This window comes from Nicotiana tabacum, chromosome 20 (genome assembly GCF_000715075.1).
Source record: "Nicotiana tabacum cultivar K326 chromosome 20, ASM71507v2, whole genome shotgun sequence".
Taxonomy (NCBI): domain Eukaryota; kingdom Viridiplantae; phylum Streptophyta; class Magnoliopsida; order Solanales; family Solanaceae; genus Nicotiana; species Nicotiana tabacum.
Genome location: NC_134099.1, coordinates 35624941 through 35643798, shown reverse-complemented (window position 1 = coordinate 35643798; position 18858 = coordinate 35624941). Strand labels below are relative to the sequence as shown.

Genomic DNA, 18858 nt, shown 5'->3' with positions numbered 1-18858 from the left:
TGAAATTGTGATATATAATTAGTCAATCTCATATTATTCATACGTTACTAGAATATAGTCCCTTCAGGAGCAAAGTTGACATCGTAAAAATAATATAAGGCATGTATAATTCCAAACAAGTTATTGGAAGATATATTTCTAATGACTATAACTTTTAACAATAAATCATAAAGTAAAAATCAAACAAAACTGAATTACGACTAATATTCTGGCATATATATATTGATAATCAAAAATACTAACTCTATACAAAAGAACAAAAGAAGATTATATCAACAAAACATCTAATTAAGAAGAAGGAGAAGTACACTTATTTGTTAGAATTTAAGAGGTAAGAATATGCAAAAGTAGCATGAATTGCTGCACCAATTGGAAGGACATCCTCATCAATGATGAAATGTGGATTGTGTGGAGGGTAAATAGCACCAATCTTTTCATTTTTTGTTCCCAAAAAGAAGAAGGAACCAGGAACTTTCTCTAAGAATACTGCAAAATCTTCACTTCCCATGAATCTAGGTGCTATTTTGAAATTTTCCTCCCCAACAATCATTGTTGAAACTTTTCGAGCATGTTCGTATATTCTTTCATCGTTTATTGTTGGAGGAAGTGTTGGATTTTCTCGACCATCAAAGTCAATCTCGACCGTACATCGATGTACTGCTGCTTGTGCTCGTATGACCTGGAAATTTAACCAATAAAAAGTTATTACCGAGTATTGTCAAGGAAAAATATGTTGTAAATATAATGTGAATGTCTATACCTAATGAGGTCATGTTATTTCATTCTCCGTAGTTGGCTAGTCGATCGATTACTAAAAGGTAATGACATTGTGATATTGTGAAAGGTACCACTTATTTTATTGAAAAGTTACATTGAACCTTAAAGAAATGAAAAGTCATTAATTTGACCTCTTGGCTCATGACCCTTCTGAAAAAACAAGAGCTTTGGCTATAAATGAGATTATTTTGTATTGAATGCATATATCAAGCAACTTGAAAATATATACTCCTCTTTCCCGAAACAAATCCCACAATTCCGTCAAGTATTCGTCTTCTCAAACAAAGTATTAATGAAAAAGAAGCATAACTTGTTTGAAGCTTAGGTAAATAAAATGTGCACATATAAACGTTGTAAGAGGCGTGTGGGGCTTTGAATATTGGTCAAACTTGGAAACGTAGCCAAGATTTTTGTACTTACAATTAATATTTAATACTCCTTCCCTTTATTACGTAAACATATTTGATTGGGCACGAAATTTAATAGAAGAGAAGAGACTTTTGTACAACATATTTGATTGGGCACGAAATTTAATAGAAGAGAAGAGACTTTTGTACAATAAGACACATATATTTTTTGTGACTATAAATCATTGCATAAAAGTAAATTGTTTATAAATAAAGGAATGGATAATTCTTTTTAGCACAGACTAAAAAGGAAATAAGTTCACATAAATTAAAACGGAAGGAAGGAGTAGTTTACCTCTTCAATTCTTTTCCTCAAACCGTAGAAACTCTTCTTACTGAATGCTCTATAGGTTCCTGAAATTGTAGCTGAATCTGGTATTATGTTAAATGCATGCCCTCCTTTAATCATTGCAACTGAAACTACCTGAAAATTTCAAAAACTAAAGAGATAAGACTTGAAATATAAAAACTAAAATTTGTTGAATAAGTTTGAAACTGGAAATTATTACTACCTGGGATTCAAGAGGGTCAGTTTCTCTAGAGACAATACTTTGCAAACTAATAACAGAAGTAGAAGCAGCCAAAATTGGATCAACAGATTCTTGTGGAATAGCAGCATGACCTCCTTTTCCTCTAATTGTAGCTTTAAAGCTTCCACATCCAGCCAAGAATTCACCAGGCCTAGATGCAATTACTCCACTTTCATACTTATGTACTAAGTGCATTCCAAATATGGCTTCCACATTTTCAAGAACTCCTTCTTCTATCATATCTTTAGCCCCATGCCCTCGTTCTTCTGCTGGTTGAAAAATTAACACCACTGTTCCCTGCAATATTATTATACAGTCAGACCTCTCTATAACAACCATTCACTATAAAAGCCAAGTTTATTTTGGAACCAATTTCCATGTTATGTTATAATATATATATATATATATATATATATATATATATATATATATATATATATATATATTCTATATAACAACACTTCACTATAACTAATCCATTAGCTTAGAAGTATGTATTTAGAGCTTAATTAAGGGTTTTATTTAACCTGTAAATTGTGTCGGAGTTGTTGTAATATCTTGGCAGCACCAAGAAGCATGGCAGTATGGGCATCATGAGCACAAGCATGCATTTTTCCATCAACTTTGCTCTTGTGCTCCCATTTCGCCAATTCCTACATTAGAAGAATTCCACTTTGACTAGTGACTCTTTTATTGATCAAATTATTCACTTCATAGTCTGATAGATCTTTTGAAAGAATTAATTAATCGAGAATAAATATAGAGTCTCATTCTATAGAGGCATATTATATGATATTTAACTCTACAACTTATAAAAGAGATGGTCACTATAGATGAAAACTAGCTAGAAGTGTACCTGCGAATTGAAGTGTTTTCTCTTTCCCAATGATGTAATTTCAAAATTCAAGAATCTCTTTGTTATAGGTATATAATATAGTACTATTCCAGAGTAGTTAATAAATGGGTTGGTAGTCCAACTAAATTGTTTCGAACTCTTTACTTAATTCAAATAAACTAAGATCGTTTGACTTTTGAGCAATATATTACTCACTCCGGTCCAAAATAAATGATTTTTTGGCTTTTTTCTTGTGGTCCAAAATAAGTGATTTTTTCAGATTTCAAAAATGAATTAATTATTTTTTTCCTACATTATCTTTGGAGTAATTAATGTTGGAGTATGTGTTAGGAGTGTTTATGTGAAGAGATAGTAAAGGTTAATATGGTCAATTTCATTGCTAATTAATGTTAAAATGTGAATTTTTTAATATGTGTGAAAACAACTAAAAAATCACTTATTTTGGAGCGAAGGGAGTAATTAATGAGCTTCTTTTAAGTAACATAGAAGTGAAACCTCAGTAATTGGAGACGTGATAATTTGTCAAACAACAATAACAGTAATTACAAGCCAGTCCCAAATTAGTAGGAATTAACTATATAAATAACGGAGAAATTTATGTGGTTCCAGGAAGAGGGAAAAAAAAAGGAAGAGAGGTCTGACTTATTAGTTTCCATTGGCTTAAATATTACCGCCGCCGCCGCCATTTCTGACAAAAACGGAAAGTAAACTGCCGCAAGTAATTTCTTCTTCTGCCATAGTTAATTTAGTCGCCCACAAAATAAAATAAAAAAATGACTCAAATTTACTGCCTACACCCTAGCTCGGACCGAATAACATTAGTATAAATGAATCCCCGTGCCGTTGTCATTACAAACATCCTTAATACTAAAAACCTCCAAAACCATTAATGAAATACAGACAATTAAAGGTAAGAAGGAAATTGAAGATATGTAGTAGTACTATATTAGGCCTATGGATCTACCTCCTAAACCCCACAAATTCAAGAACTAGAGAAACAATACAAAAGAAAAGATATTTTGATGTTTAAAGTGAATAAAATAATTAAGAGTTTGTACATTATTTTTCATGCTACCATATCAAACTTTTGATAAGAAGAGTTATCTGTCGTTGTAAATATTCTTTGTTTTGAACATAAACTAATAGCTCGTTTGTCCAAGTTGCAAAAATCAGCTTATTTTGACAAGTGTTTTTTCTCAAAAGTAATTTTGGCGAGAAGTAATTTGTGTTTGACTAATTAATTTGAAAAGCACTTCTGAGCAACAATTAGTGTTTGGCCAAGCTTTAAAAAACTGCTTTTAAGTGTATTTTTCTCAAAAGTACTTTTCAAAAAAATGCTTATGAAGAGAAACTATTTTTTTCTGCTTCTCCTCAAAAACACTTTTTTCAATCCAAAAACGCATTTTTTTCAATCCAAAAACTTGACCAAACACTTCAATTTTTGGCCAAAAGTGTTTTTGGCAAAAAAAAAAAAAAATTGGCCAAACAGGACTATAATTGCAGGATTGAGAAAATTCCAAGTAGACCACTAACCTGAATAGGCAAAGCATCCATGTCTGCTCTGAGAGCCACAAATGGCGGCTTACCGGAGCCGATGGTGGCTACAACACCGGTATTAGCCACCGGCCACCGGTACTTTACTCCCATCCGATCAAGCTCCTCTCTGATCAAACCACTAGTCTTAAATTCTTCATAGCCAAGTTCTGGGTTCTCGTGAATTTGTCTCCTTATTTTTATCATCCACTTCACTGTCTCCGTATCATTTGCTAATTTTGTAATATAATCTTTCACGTAAGAATTTTGATCCACCAAAAACGGATTCAAGCACTCATCTTCGCCGTGGCACGAAGGAAAAACAATGAACATAGATAGAAGCACCAAGATTAGAACTTCCTTAGCACCCATTGTTTGTGAAAGTTAAAAAAAGAAAAAGAAAAAAAAGAAATGAATTCAATGAAGAAAGTGAAAACTTATGGGTATTATTTATTTATTGATTTTAGAGTTAGCCATCCACATAGCACATAAAATAAAGATATTTAGATGCAGATATATATATACATATGGAGGAGAGAGAGACAACAAATGTGAAGTGATATTAGTGGATATATGTGGACGAATTAATAGTAAAAAGAATACTATCAGCGGACTAGGTGACACCCCATGAAACAAATGAAAAATGTGCCAAAATATAAAAGGTGAAGATGTGCATTCCATAGAACATGATAAAAATGTCAGAATCATACCTGATACGGCAATAATAGTACATATTTTTATTGATTTTTCTTCTACTTTTCTTCCTTCTTCCACTTTTCTTCCTCCTCTTGGAGCGATACCTTAATTTTCCATCTAGATTTTATATGTTATAAATTATTTTAAATAATATATACGCCATCCGTCTTAATTTATGTGATATTTTTTGACTAAATTCAGAGACGGAGTTTGATAATGAAATAAAGACTTTTGAAAAATCGTAAATCATCTCATTAAAGGTAAAACAAGAATTCTAGAGTTAATTTTATTCAATTTATTTCCCAGATTTTGCATGTGGGATTAAACTTGTGTTTTGGGAGTCCGGAACCAAGGCATGTTCTTTTTGGACTCAAAGGACAAAAATAGGTGGAAAAAACAACTGGGTATCATTTTACATGTAACGCGGTTATTCACAGCTCTATACCTTAACGACATGTTTGTCCGTTAAAGTATAGCGTGGTGAATAACCATGCTATATTTGAACTCTAAATTGGCGGGAGGTATAGCGCATATGCAAGAGGGTCCAATTTCTCGTCATTAAGGCATTTCGGGGGATCATCTCGAGACCTCGAGGCTGCGAGGCTATGATCAATCTCCCTTCCTCGAGATTCGTTGACGCCCGGCCTGACGACATTGTCGGTCGCGGTCATGATGGGACTGGAGAGCTCCCTAGGCATGCAACTAATACTAGCAGAGCTTCGTGTAATCTAGTTGTCCCTTCCCCCTACTTTTGTAATTAATGCTTTTGTACTATGTTGGAGTTCTCCTCCTATATAAAGGGGGTCTTTGACACTTTGTAAGGGTTCAGTCATTGCTCCAATTGCTTCACAAGAAATATACAAAATATTCTCTTTGCTCTCTCATACACTCTCCTGATATTGTTGCTTTCATTTTTTGTCTTCATACTTGTTCTTTATTTATTGCCTATCATTGGCCATAAAGAGCCTCCCTCAGTTATCCCATAACTGTTAGTCATACCCGATTACCCTCAACAGCTCGCGGCCGAGCCTCGGGATCGACCTCGAGGTCCATAATCGACAAGCCTGAGGTCACAAGTAACTAGCCTATCGGTTTGGCTACAACTCCCTCTTTAACTTTAATTTGTCCTAAATCTCATACACTTAGCACAACTGCTTAACAAACTAGTGTGAGCATGTGATTTTTGTCGTACGTGAATTATTCCCATAATTCAAACAAAATAAATTTTTCCCATTGTTTTCAATTTCGTGGATTTTTGTAGCATTTTTGTTAATTGTTTGCTTTTGTTTATGCACGTTTATTCTATTTAATTCATGAAAATACAAAAATAGGCTGCATTTGCATTTATGATTTAATTTGATATTTTGGAATTAGTTAGTAATTTAGTTGTATTACAAAAAATAGAAAAATCACAAAAAATGACACATTTTTGCATTTTTATTTAGCTTTGAATTTTGTAGTCTTCTTTAAATTTGGGAATTAATTAGCTGTGGTAAATATTATTTTGAGTAATTAGCTTGATTTGTTAAAGTATTTAGTTTAAGAGTAATTTGGGATTTAATTTAATTTGAAAAGGAAAAAGAAAAATTGATTAAAAGAAATGAAAAAGGTCAAATAAAGAAAGAGCTGTAATTTACGCTAATTTGGTAGGCCCAAACGAATTCCCCCCCCCAACACCCGTTCAGGCTAGCCCACGACCCACCCCAAAAACCAGTCTAGTCCTCAAGCCTAGCTGAGCGACCCCGTTTGAGTTTTCTCATCTCAACCGTTGGATCAACAAGATCTTGGACCGGAACTGAAGCCCCTTACGTATATAACTGTTCGAAAAGCCCCACCCCTCTCAGAACCCCACACCCCCCTCAATCTCTTTCGTCTCCCAAACCTCTAACCCTAGAGAACTTGCCGCCCTAAAAAACCCACCATTATATCCGGTGGCGGCGCAGCCTTACACCGTTTTAACCTACCCAAAATTAATACCCCATAGCCCTCTCACCTTCCTCTTTCCAAATCTTCGACCAGTTACCCTTGAATCCCTGTAGTTTGGCTCGAATTTTAGATCGAAAAACTCGATCAAAAAGCCTAATTTCCTAAATCGCTCAAAATCAAATCCCGTCGTCCTTAGCCCTCCCTCATCATGATGTCATTGTTGATTTCCCAAAAAACCTGCCATTAACCCCAAGTCCTGAATTTACAACAAGTCAGAAGTCTTCGATTTGTTTTCAAGCTTCGAACTAGCTGGAAATACAGGCTGGTTAGTTGTTCGTGGCAAGAACAATTAATTAGTCTCAATTTCTGGTCATTTCGAGTCAATTCCGGCCCGTGGCATCAATCAATTGGGATTTGACCCCCTTGATTCTATTCTCAGGTAAAGCTTTATCCCCTTACGGTTATGAGAGTTTCATTCTTCTTCTCTTTCTTTAGGTTTTTTTCCCACAATCTTAGGTTACTCTCATTTTCTTCTGAAACCTTGATGCGTATAGTGTTTAGAACAGGTAAATCATGATTGGTTTAAGTTGAAGATTGACTTGCAATTGGTTCCATTGTTAATTTGCTTAGGCGTAGGCTTAATGAATTGCATCCATGCTGGAGGTTTGGTTCATGCGAATTAAGTTCATTTCTTATTTAATCTGCTCAAATGACCTTCTCTTTGATTCTTCTGTGTATTGTGATTCTGGCCTTAGGATGTTTGTCTTAATTTGTCCATAACTAAGAACCCTAGGGTCCTAAGTGCATAGGGAAAATTTAGGCAGGGGATGTAATAAACCGTCTTTGGAAGGGTAATTTTGGGATTGTTTAATCTGGGGAAATCCTCGGGCTGGAAGGGTGCTACAAGATGTTGATGAAGAAGATGAAGACAGTGACAATGAAATAGAGCCATACAGTAACGACGCGAATGAAAATTGTTATTTATTTCTTGGGGTGTATATTAAGTTGTTGTATTTAATCTTGTATTGAATCTTTAATGTTAAATATCAATTAGACTTAACCTTATTAGAAACATAATTTTATTCCAGAAATTATGCAAACGGAACATTTACTGACATTTAGTACAACAAAAATAGTGCAATAAAATACTACGTTTATCCTTGATAATTGGGTACATTGGATGAACTGCCACCTGGAGCTAAATTACCACCGCTTCCCAAACCTGTGAAGGACATTTACGGTAGCCGTGTCCTGTTTTGGAACATATGTCATATTTACGTGCATAAATGGTATCACCAACATCCATTTGGTTCTGTATCCGTATTTTTTTTGCACTTGCCTTTGACGTACATAATCCTTGTTATACACTATTTTTAAATGGTTCCGGCGGTTAGTAATGCTCAGCACCCACTAGCTACAACTGTCCACTATAGGCGTTTAAGTATACAACAACACTATATTCTTTATCAACGTACCTCGTTGCCGCAAAAAATGTATGTTGAAAGCACTTCATGGCATGTGAGTGTGGCAAGTGATAGATTGACCATTTTCCACAGGAGCATAATCTTATGGATTCATTGACGGTATGTGTATTATTCTCGTGGTTGTGATGCAGACCAGTACAAACTTCAAAGATATTTCGCTTGCTGCAAAAATATATGCTACTGTGCTCGCTTCCTATATTTCTCAAATCGTTTCATTGGTTGTAGCATAAATTCAACACCCATTTCCATAAATGAAGATGCACCTCTAGATCTTTCAACAAACCTCTCCGCCATCTGCTTTAATGACATCCGCATCTTGGCAGTGATATGCAATCCACGTGCAGACTTCAATAAGCCATTGAAATACTTTGACATTTTTGTAGTCAAAATTCCCCATCTTCTACCACCATCCTTATGCAAATTCCACTTGTCAAACTCATGTCACATCAACCAGTGATAGGCTTTCGGGTCTTCCTACCTAATCAATTCCATTCGCATCCTGAATTTACACTCTTGGTGACATGTTGCACCCATCCACATTAAATCATATAATTCCTTGTTCGGATGAGCCCTCTAGAAATTGGACTTCAAGTGCCTAACACAGTAACTGATGGTAGGCATACAGTTCCTGCCATGCATGCAAATTATGTACAGAACTTAAAATACCACCCTACCGATTTGATATTAGACAAATACTTGAACGATGTTTGACAACGTGCTCCTTCAAGTGGTTCAAAAATAATATCCACGTCTCTTGGTTTTCATTGGCAAAAATAGCAAATTCTAGGGGAAATATGCTTCTATTAGAATCTACTGCAACAACTATAAACAATTTAATATTGTACTTTTCATAGACATGAGTACCGTCTATGGATATTACCGGCCAACAATGTAAAAAACCATTAATGGCTGGTTTAAATGGCTAGAAGATATATCTGAATATGAATTCTGGTATTCCCGAACTCCGCTCAAGCTTACATTCTCGGGGTTAAAGTATTGCAATGCAGCCATGTTACCTGGGTAGAGCTGCATAGGACTTATCCCAGTTACCATAAACAATCTCAAACGCAAGTTTACGCCTGAGAAATACCTTTCTTTTGGTAATGTTACATCTATATACCTGGTGGATAGATGTTGTACACTCTTTAATCTTGTACCTTATGGACGCTTCAATGTGTGGAATCAAGACAAGATAAATCAAGTTAACATTTAAATTAAAATGATTTCCACTAAATGTGTTCATTTCATAAGTGTGGGTGCCAATGTATTTCCCCACAATCTACATATTTGTTTTCAACTTTCTCGCATGCAGCATCCATGTACATCCTTGAAACCATCTATGACAATTAACTTGTATACTTCCGGAGATGGCTCATGAACCACGATCTCACGACACTCTTTTATGTTATACATTCGCACCGCCTTGCTTAGGTGCGCTTTATCAGCAAAAAACATATTCTTTGACAACACTATTAATCTAGATTCATCCCACATTGCTGTCCGAATTTCGTTAAGGTATCTTGTGAGAGCATCCACATCCGACATACTTAACAACTGGTCAAGGTAGAGAATCTCCCTTGAATGAAACAACACATCGGACTCGTACACTTTCGGTCTAACGGGAGGTGGAGCATGCTCCCTCGTCAAATCAAGTTCATCATTCTCGTACTCATCGTCATCACCCTCATCAGGAAAGGGTGTGTCATCTCCAGACTCATCAGCATTGTTGTTATAATCACTATCATCTTCCTGACTCTGTGCATTTGCCAGATCCTGATTAAATATGTCGTCTTCGGGTAATTGAGTAAGGACATGATCTTCAATTTGCTCGTTTTCCCATCACAACCAATAAAATAATGAGTTTCTCAAATTCATTCAACATTACATATAAACTTTGTCACTTTATTTACAAATCATAATCTGTTGATATTCCATGATGCATATTATCATGTTGCTGATGATTTCCGGATGGTCCATCACGATCCAACACACCAAAATAATGTATATTCCAACTGTCCGTTGGTTCATAACTTGTAAAATTCATATTTGGCCAGTGCCCCCTAAGGAATATATGAGTGTTAATACAAATACAATATATATAAAACATCATAACACAAAGAAAAATTGAAGTTTACCACTCGGCTTGTGGATTATGTAACTTTGGTAGAAATTATGTCCTCGCTCCCCATTCGCCCACGGAGATAAGTTTAGATCTGGCCAAACTCTTTCAAACGGAACCTATTCGGATAAAGCTGCTCCAGAAAAATCACCCGATTATTGAGGGTTATTCCTATTTTGGTGGAACCTCAATATTGCGAACCTCTTTAGCCTTGACGTACATTTCTAATATTTTTATTACAAGAAGTTCCCGTGTTCATCCGGAGTCAAAAAATCAGTCAGAGTTTCATTGCCTTCGATGTTAAACTCAACATAACAAGCAACCCCTTGCGGAGTAACATAATACGGATATCTTTCGGTTACTTTAATATTAACCGAATGTTTCCTCACACTCATTTTTTACATAACAACGATACCAATATTCGTACTCCATTGTAAGTGGCAACTTAATATGGTACTGTGGAGAACAACTATCGCGTACTGAGTTATTCTCCACCACAACCTCACCACACATCCCTCTCCCCCAATATAATGAAACCCTAATTTTTTGCTCTTTGGACATTATGACAAAATGCAAAATAAGTTAACGAATAAATATTTCGGAAGACCTGAAGGATCCTGAATAGATTTTTACCAAATTCCGAAACTCCTTAAATAAGAAAAGAAAATTAGTCTAGGGTACCATAACTGAGGGTATAACACATGCATAATAGGCGCTATATATGTAGCGCCCATTATACATGCGTTATAGCCTCAATTACTGCTGGGTCAGTAAAGTTCAGATGAATTATTGGTGGGGCAGAAAAGTTTATATATAGCGCGGTTATTTACCGTGCTATACCTTAACGGACAAATGTGTTGTTAAGGTATAGCGCGGTGGATAACCGCGTTATATATAAAATGGTACTCAGTTTTTTTTTTTACATCTATTTTTGTTGTTTGAGTCCAAAAAGACCACATTTTTGGTTCGGGACTCGTGTTTTGGTGCTGTGATAAGATGATGTGATTTGATTTTCTATCAAGCTTTTCATATCCCTGGCAACTGTTACTCTGGCTGTACTTGTCCGTGTAGTATGTTTAGATTCCTGGTCTAACTACATGTATATTGATTAATTTTTAAGAAGGTAGGTCAACTTTTTTCTTTTCTTTTTTAAAAAAAAAAATTAGATCTGCAAATTTGTAGATTGTTTTAATCAAAGGAGGATCAACTCTTTAGTTAGTCACCATAAATATCAAATTCAAATCATTCATTGACTCAAAAAATAGAAAATTTTGTTTAATTAATTAACATGTGATACTGTACCTATATATATATATATATTGGGGAATTATAGACATATAATTTGTCAGTTTGTTCACATAATTAACATGGAAGTCGGGAAAGTCCTCTCTTTTCCTTTGTGCAAAGATTAATTCAACTAATTAGCAAATAATGTTAAACGAATCCCATGCGCTAAGATCAGTTTAGCAGAAAATTCAAAATGAAACAACCGTAATTATATTGGGCAGCAAGCTTTTTATTTTTTATTTTTATTTTAATTTCTAAGGCAATCTGGCATTCCCCACTTTGAGAAATTGAATTCGTTGATTATGATGGTCAAACCATGGAGAAATTAAATGCTATAATCTAAAATGCACGGTAATCATAAATCATGTGTTTGGAGTAATTTCTGAATTCAGTCGTTGAATAGAGGAGTTTTATGTTTTTTTATTTCCTTTTGACAAGAGCGCATTTATTGTGTTTTTCTTACTTTCACTTCTTATTAATGTATTAATAAGGGGTTCTTTACTACTTGTTAGTTGTGGTATTTCACTGGATACAGAGTTTGAAAGCAAAACAGAATTTTTAAAAATTTATGATTTTAAATATGTTATGGTATTTCTATGATTATAAGAGCATATCCTGCATTAAGCAAAAAAAAAGTTTAAAGTTAAAATTTTCTAAATAACAGAAATGTGTGTTTCTAAACAAAGTAAAGAGAAAAAAGTCTTAAAATAAATGGAACAGGAGTATCAATTTGAAGTACACAGGCCACAGCCATTTCGCCAACTTGTAAGCGGGGCGGATATAGAGTATGTGCGCCAGATTTATTTGAATCCAGTATTTTTACCGCGGAATATAAATTTATGTGTAAAAATTTATTAAAATTATAATAAATAGTAGGTCTAAATACATAACTCTAAACATACAATGAGTTGAGTGCTAAAATTCTTAAAAGTTGAACCCATAAAATCTAAATCTTGGATCCGCCTCTGATAAGCCAAACCATTCATATGCAGAGGCGGATCTAGGATTTTTTGAACATAGGTGCACCACTAAAAAAGTAAGGGAAAAAATTATTAAGTGGAAATCGATCCCTATTCCTTTGGGTGAATAACCCAATACTCAACCAAGTGCACCCTTCAGTCTTTTTGGAGCATGGGTGCCAACACATAATATTAGACAAACAAATTTTAGAAAATAAGTACATAAAAGTTTGACGGAAAGACCATGGATTCACGTGCCCCATGATTTGGGCTATACATCCGCCCCTGTTCATATGCTCTATCACTCTATACTCTATAATCTATACTAACATTTTTTTTTGCTAGGAACAAGCATTTTATTTATTTAGAACATAGTTAGTACAAGGAGGGGATGGAACGTATAATTCCAGTGCCCCTCGAGTCCAAAAGTAAGTACGGTAAAATAAAAGGTGGGGGGTATCAAAAAGGAGAACATCAGTAGGCTATGGAAGACTAAGCTTCTTTCCAAAATGTGCCAGCGCATCTGCAACAGTATTACCCTCCCGGTAGATGTGGTTGAGTTGTGGCATACGTAAGTCACGCAACATCAACCTGCAAGCATGAAAGAGATGTGAGTATTTCGGAATACCTTGTGGTAGTAGTGTGATAAGTACCTGTGAGTCTGTTACCACTATGAGCGGTAGCAAGTTGTTGGTAATAGCAATTTGTCATCCATGAAGAAGGGCAAGTAATTCCGCTTGTAATAATGTTATATGGTACAAGGATTTAGAGTAGCCAATGATCCATTGTCCTTCGTGATTACGGATTGCTCCTCTGATGCCTCCACATTGAGTGGATGGGTCGAAAGCACCATCGATATTGAGTTTGTAGGTATGCAGAGGAGGTGTCATCTATTTGACTTGGACCGGTATGTGTGGGCGGGGACTGGATAAATTGGTGGTGAGGTAAGCATGTTTAGCTGCTTGGGTAGCGATTGTTATAGGGTTGATCAGACGTATATCATGGTTAAAGAAATTATGATTACGGTTCAGCCAAATGTTCCATAGGATAAATGGAGCAATGTTCCATAGAGGAATATTATGGGGATGGGGGAGGGAAGATCTAAGGTTAACTGAGGTGGTGGAGGTACATAGATGTTTTATCCATCGGGCATGGTTATCCTGTGGTATGGGTAGATGGAAGTATTGCCAAATATGAGTGGCGGGTGGGCATACGGTGAAAATGTGTATTAAATCTGCGGAAGGGTAAGGGCAGAAGGTGCATTGTGGGCTGGGGGTGATGTTGCATAATGCTAAAAGTTGCCTAGTGGGCAAAGCTTGGTGGAGAAGAAGCCAAAGAAAATGTTTAATATTGTTAAGTGTAGGAACGTTCCAGATCCAGGAATGTTGAAAGGACGTGTGAGTGTGAGATTGATTAAGGATGAGTAGTCGGTAAGCTGATGATGTGGAAAAGTGACCGTCAGAGGTAGGGTGCCAGTGGGGTGAATCGTCGGTAGTAGTGTCAAGGTTGGGAATAGTGCTATGAATAAGTTGGTGAATATGGGCCGGGAGGTCAAAGAGAGTAAGGTGAGATCAAATGTTGGTGGTGTAAAGATGTGGTTTAAGGTGAGCGATGTTTCATGCTGAAGGAGGGGGCCTTGGATAAGGTGTCTCAAGGAGAAATGGGGTGAGATCCATTGATCATTCCAAAGATTTATTTTTGTACCAGATGTAAATGTCCAGGAGGTACCCTGTTGGCATAAGGGTAGGGCTTTAGTTAGGCTTTTCCACGTAGAGGAGTCATACGATTTAGTTATGTAAGCTCTGGAATGTGGTGGAGTGGCACGAGGCGTACAGTATTTGCCCTGCAATATTTGAGTCCACAGGCTTTGAGGATTAGTGGCGAAACGCCAGACAAGGCTGGTTAATAAGGCGATATTTTTAGGGAAAGCTTGGGGTAGTCCTAGGCCACCATACTTTTTAGGCGCAATGACTATGTTCCAATTGAGTAGGTGTAGTTTGTGGTGGGTAGGGGTGGAACCCCATAAGAAATTACACTGAATTTTATAAATATTTTGGCGTATTTTTAGAGGTAGGAGTTAATTTTGCATCGCGTAGGTTGGGATTGAATTTAGAACGGATCGTATAAGAGTTGTACGACCTGCCAAATTGAGAAATTTAGTTTTCCAACCTTGTAAGCGATTATGCATCCGATCAAGTATATACTGGTAATTAGAAGATTTGGGATGCATTTTAGGCATTGGGAATCCAAGGTATTTGCCGAAGGTGGATGCATTGCGGATGTTTAGGATAGTAGTTAAATGGGACATAGTTGCAGGAGTTGTATTACTGGAGAAGAGGAGTTTGGATTTTGTAAAGTTGATTCGTTGGCCAGATTGGGCAGCAAGGTGGTTGAAATGTGCAATATGGAGTGAGCGTTAGCAGTATCTGCCTTTACGAAAAGGACAATGTCGTCAGCAAATAGCAAATGAGATAGATGGGGGCCCTGTCTTGATATTTTAATGGGAGTCTAGTGTTTTATGAGGTCGGCTTCCTCAATCAGTTGTGACAGTGTCTCCGTAGAAATGATAAATAAGTATGGTGATAGTGGGTCACCTTATCTAATTCCACGAGAAGGCTGGAAGAAAGGGGTAGGCTTGCCATTGACTAAAATAGCTATGGATGAGGTAGTGATGCAGGACATAATGAGTGTATAGTGTGTGACGGAAAACTGAGTCCACGTAGAGAATAACGAATGAAGGACCATTCAAGGCGATCAAATGCGCGTTCTAGGTTAATTTTGAGCATCATTTTAGCAAATATACCTTTAGTTCTACGGAAGGAGTGGAGGGCTTCCTGGACAATGATAGCATTGTCGACTGCTCTATGTCCAGGAATAAAACTACATTGCCTGGGGTTAATAATAGATGATATGAATGGGCGAATTCTGTTAACTAATATTTTTGTAATGACTTTATATATTGTGTTACAGAGACCGATAGGTCTATAGTGGGTTATATTGGCAGGATTTTTGGTCTTGGGAATAAGGGCAAGGAAAGTTTGATTAAGATGCAGGGGGATGGTAGCAGTTTGAAAAGCTTCGAAGCATGTCGCATGGACAGCTGCCTTTGTGTACGCCCAGTATTTTTGAGAAAAAATAGGGTGGAGACCATCCGGTCCCGGCGATTTGAACGGTTTGAAAGAGTTTATAGCGTTGGCAACTTCAGCTGCAGTTAAGGGTTTTGTAAGTGAAGATATGTGGGTGGAATTGAGTCCGTTGCATGATAGCGAAGGTGGTGAGTCAGTGCACTGTGTTAGTTGTGTGGTGTATACATCTTGGAAATGATTTTGAATAATGGCATGGATGGTATCCAGATCAAAAGTCCAATTTCCTACATTATCATGCAATCCTAGGATGCGATTACGTCTACGTCTTTGGGTAGTAGACAAATGGAAAAATCTAGTATTGGCATCGCCATCATTTAGCCACTGAATGCGGGATTTTAGTTTCCAAAAATCCTCCTCATTTTTGAGGATGGTGTTAAGGTCAGTAAGAATTTGATTTTCAAGATTGTAATGAAAACTGTTTTTAGTATTGGGGTCCATATTTTGGAGGCCATTTAGTCTGGCTAGTGTGATTCGTTTTTTGTAAGAAATATTCCCAAAGGAATTTTTGTTCCAGTAAGTAGCATGTAGGGCAAAGGTATCAATTGCTTGACTGTTGTGGGGGTTGTCAGACCAGTGTGTTTGAACAATGGAGGAAAATTCCGGGTGATTGAACCACATTGTTTCAAGGCGGAAGGGAAAGGAAGGTTTGGAGGTAGCTCTAGTGAGGTTTAATAATAATGGGCAGTGGTCTGAGTGTATCCAAGGTAGGTGGATAACACTAGAGTCTGAGAACAAGTTGAGCCAACTTAATTTATCTAAGCGTTCTAATATGAGATTAGTGCGCTGATGGCGCATGTTAGACCAGGTGAAGCGGGAGCCTGTGAAACCAAGATCGATCATATTTATTGCTTTATCACTCTATAGTCTATACTAACATTGCGTATATGTAGACACACATTATATTTATAACATTGCATTTAATGTTGTATCCCTTTCTCTGCCCATTCATATACGTAAGGTATGACAGTATTATTACTGTAATGTAATAAAGATATTTCTTTAGGGAAACGTGGTTGAATGATGGCTTCTGGTAAGGGCTACACGTTATTCTGTCACGAATACTCTATTGTCTTCTCCTCATGGGAGTTGAAACTTCACTATCTCTAATTTCCTCATTTATTTCATCTCCCTATCTTTAATTCTTTTATCAAAACCTCTGGATGGAAAGGAAGAGAAAGAAAATATTAATTTCCCTCCCCTCTCGTTTGGTACACTTGGAGAAGATAATTGATCATGTTGCTAAAATCGAATGGGAGGCTGTAGTGATAAAATAATGTACATGTCATGAGCATGTTCCGGATATACACTGATAGTGGCGGAGTCACATGTATTCAAGAAGTGTCAACTGATACATCTTCATCAAAAATTATATTGTGTAGCTAGGTAAATTTTTATTTTTATTTTTTTATATATACTATATATTGACTCCTTTGTCATATTCGTGGGCTTACTGCACTCTGACCACCAGTATTTAACTCCCATCCAATCAATATCTCCTTTGTATACGGTAAAAATTAGTCTCAAAAGTTGGGTGACTTAGGAGGCGACACATGTCAAGGAAGATCAGTCGGCAGTGGCTCAATCACGATGACACCAGATACGAACCTGTGACCAGATAAGAAGCAATTCAAGATATGACCGTTATAGAAACGTTACAGAAGACCTCAAGATTCATCCGACCTTTTTTAGGCTTTATTATCTTTTATTATTCTTAATCACCTTTTATTGCAGCATTAATATTGGTAATTAAGGGAACATAATTTGTAGATCATACACCCTATAGCTCTAGTATAAAAAGAGGCTTTCATTCTATTGTAAGACATTAAGAAATACTAATAGCAAAAGACTAGTATTCTTTCTCTCATTCTATTAAGCTTTATACAAGTGTGGTCGAGATTTTCAAATTATTCCTGATCCCGGTGGGAACATACTGAAGCTCAGACTTCTCTCTTCTTTAATTATCCTTATTTACTCAATTGTAATTTATTATTTTATTTTATCGGATCAATTTAATTCAAGTATCTATAAATCACGTTACAAATTTAACTGTACCATTTTACGGGTAAATAGTTTGGTGCCCACCGTGGAGCTATGACAGTTGTGGTATTATTTTGGTCCGTTCATCTTTTACTAATATACTTTGAAGCTTTTCGATTGTAAGCACAAAACAATTATAACACCTAATTACGTCAACAATTCGCTCAATGTTGGAACAAACAACAACGACGAGCCCGTGGACAATCTCCATGATGGAAATTAACGTTGTTCAACTAGCGAAGCCCGTCTCAATGGGAATAGTCAACTCTTAACCGAGTAGAAATAAAAACTCGGCGGGCAAGGAGTTCTACACCTAATGATATGGATGATGAACCTGTTGCCGATACTGTTAAAGTTTCGAAAGCGCAGCAAAGGGGGATCATGAATCATCTCTCAAGACATCACCGAATAATGATCGAGCTCCAGGAAGATCTATCGGTTGCTTCCAATAATTTCAACGGTGGAGTTCAAGCCCCTCCTGTCGTTCCTATAAATCTAACGGCATCAAGAACCGGTAACACCGCTAATAGGGGGAGTTTAGATCAAACAACAATCAAGCAGGTGGTGCCGGTATGTGATACTGGATAGGTTATTTTGAGTTCTAGCCCTTATTTTCATGTTTCGAGACCTCGATTAGCTCGGTTTAGTACTTCTCAATTTGCGTGTGCAGTCCATGTCTTTTCCGAAAAAGTTTTTATGTGAAAAATGTAAGAAAACATGAATTTTAGCTTTAAAAATGACTTGAGTTGACTACAATCAATATTTTATGTAAATGATCTTGAATCGATATTTTGATGATCCCGATGGGTTTGTACCGTAATTTTAGACTTGGGCGTATGCCCGGAATTGAATTCAGAAGTCCTTAACTTGATTTGATGTGATTTGTTGAAAATTAGTAATTTGAAGGTTTAAAGAATTGCCTAGGTTTGACCGTAAGTTGATTTATTGCTATCGGGTTTAAATTTCGGTTTTGGAACTTGATATAAGTTTACTTTACTATTTAAACTTGTCTGTGAAATTTGGTGCAAAATAGAGTTGATTTGAAAGGATTCGGATGCCCGGTTGTGAATTTAGAAGTTCTTGAGTTTCTTTGAAAATTTT

General features: G+C 36.3%; 1 protein-coding gene across 1 annotated transcript; it reads right to left on the bottom strand.

Moving 5' to 3' along the window:
* Positions 1 to 197: 197 nt before the first annotated feature.
* LOC107826904 (IAA-amino acid hydrolase ILR1-like 2) lies at positions 198 to 4599 on the bottom strand. Its single transcript, XM_016653949.2, has 5 exons — positions 4104 to 4599; positions 2242 to 2367; positions 1697 to 2011; positions 1480 to 1608; positions 198 to 679 (listed from the first exon to the last, which is right to left on the bottom strand). The coding sequence occupies exons 1-5, from the start codon at positions 4473 to 4475 to the stop codon at positions 311 to 313; spliced, it is 1311 nt and encodes a 436-aa protein (XP_016509435.2). The 5' UTR covers positions 4476 to 4599; the 3' UTR covers positions 198 to 310.
* Between the last annotated feature and the right edge of the window lie 14259 nt (positions 4600 to 18858).

Coding starts and splice junctions, on each gene's coding strand:
- LOC107826904 (XM_016653949.2), bottom strand. CDS start 4,475: ATGGGTGCTAAGGAAGTTCTAATCTTGGTGCTTCTATCTATGTTCATT. Junction 2,368..4,103: donor TGGATGCTTTGCCTATTCAG/GTTAGTGGTCTA, acceptor CTTCTAATGTAG/GAATTGGCGAAATGGGAGCA. Junction 680..1,479: donor TGAGGAAAAGAATTGAAGAG/GTAAACTACTCC, acceptor TTAAATTTCCAG/GTCATACGAGCACAAGCAGC.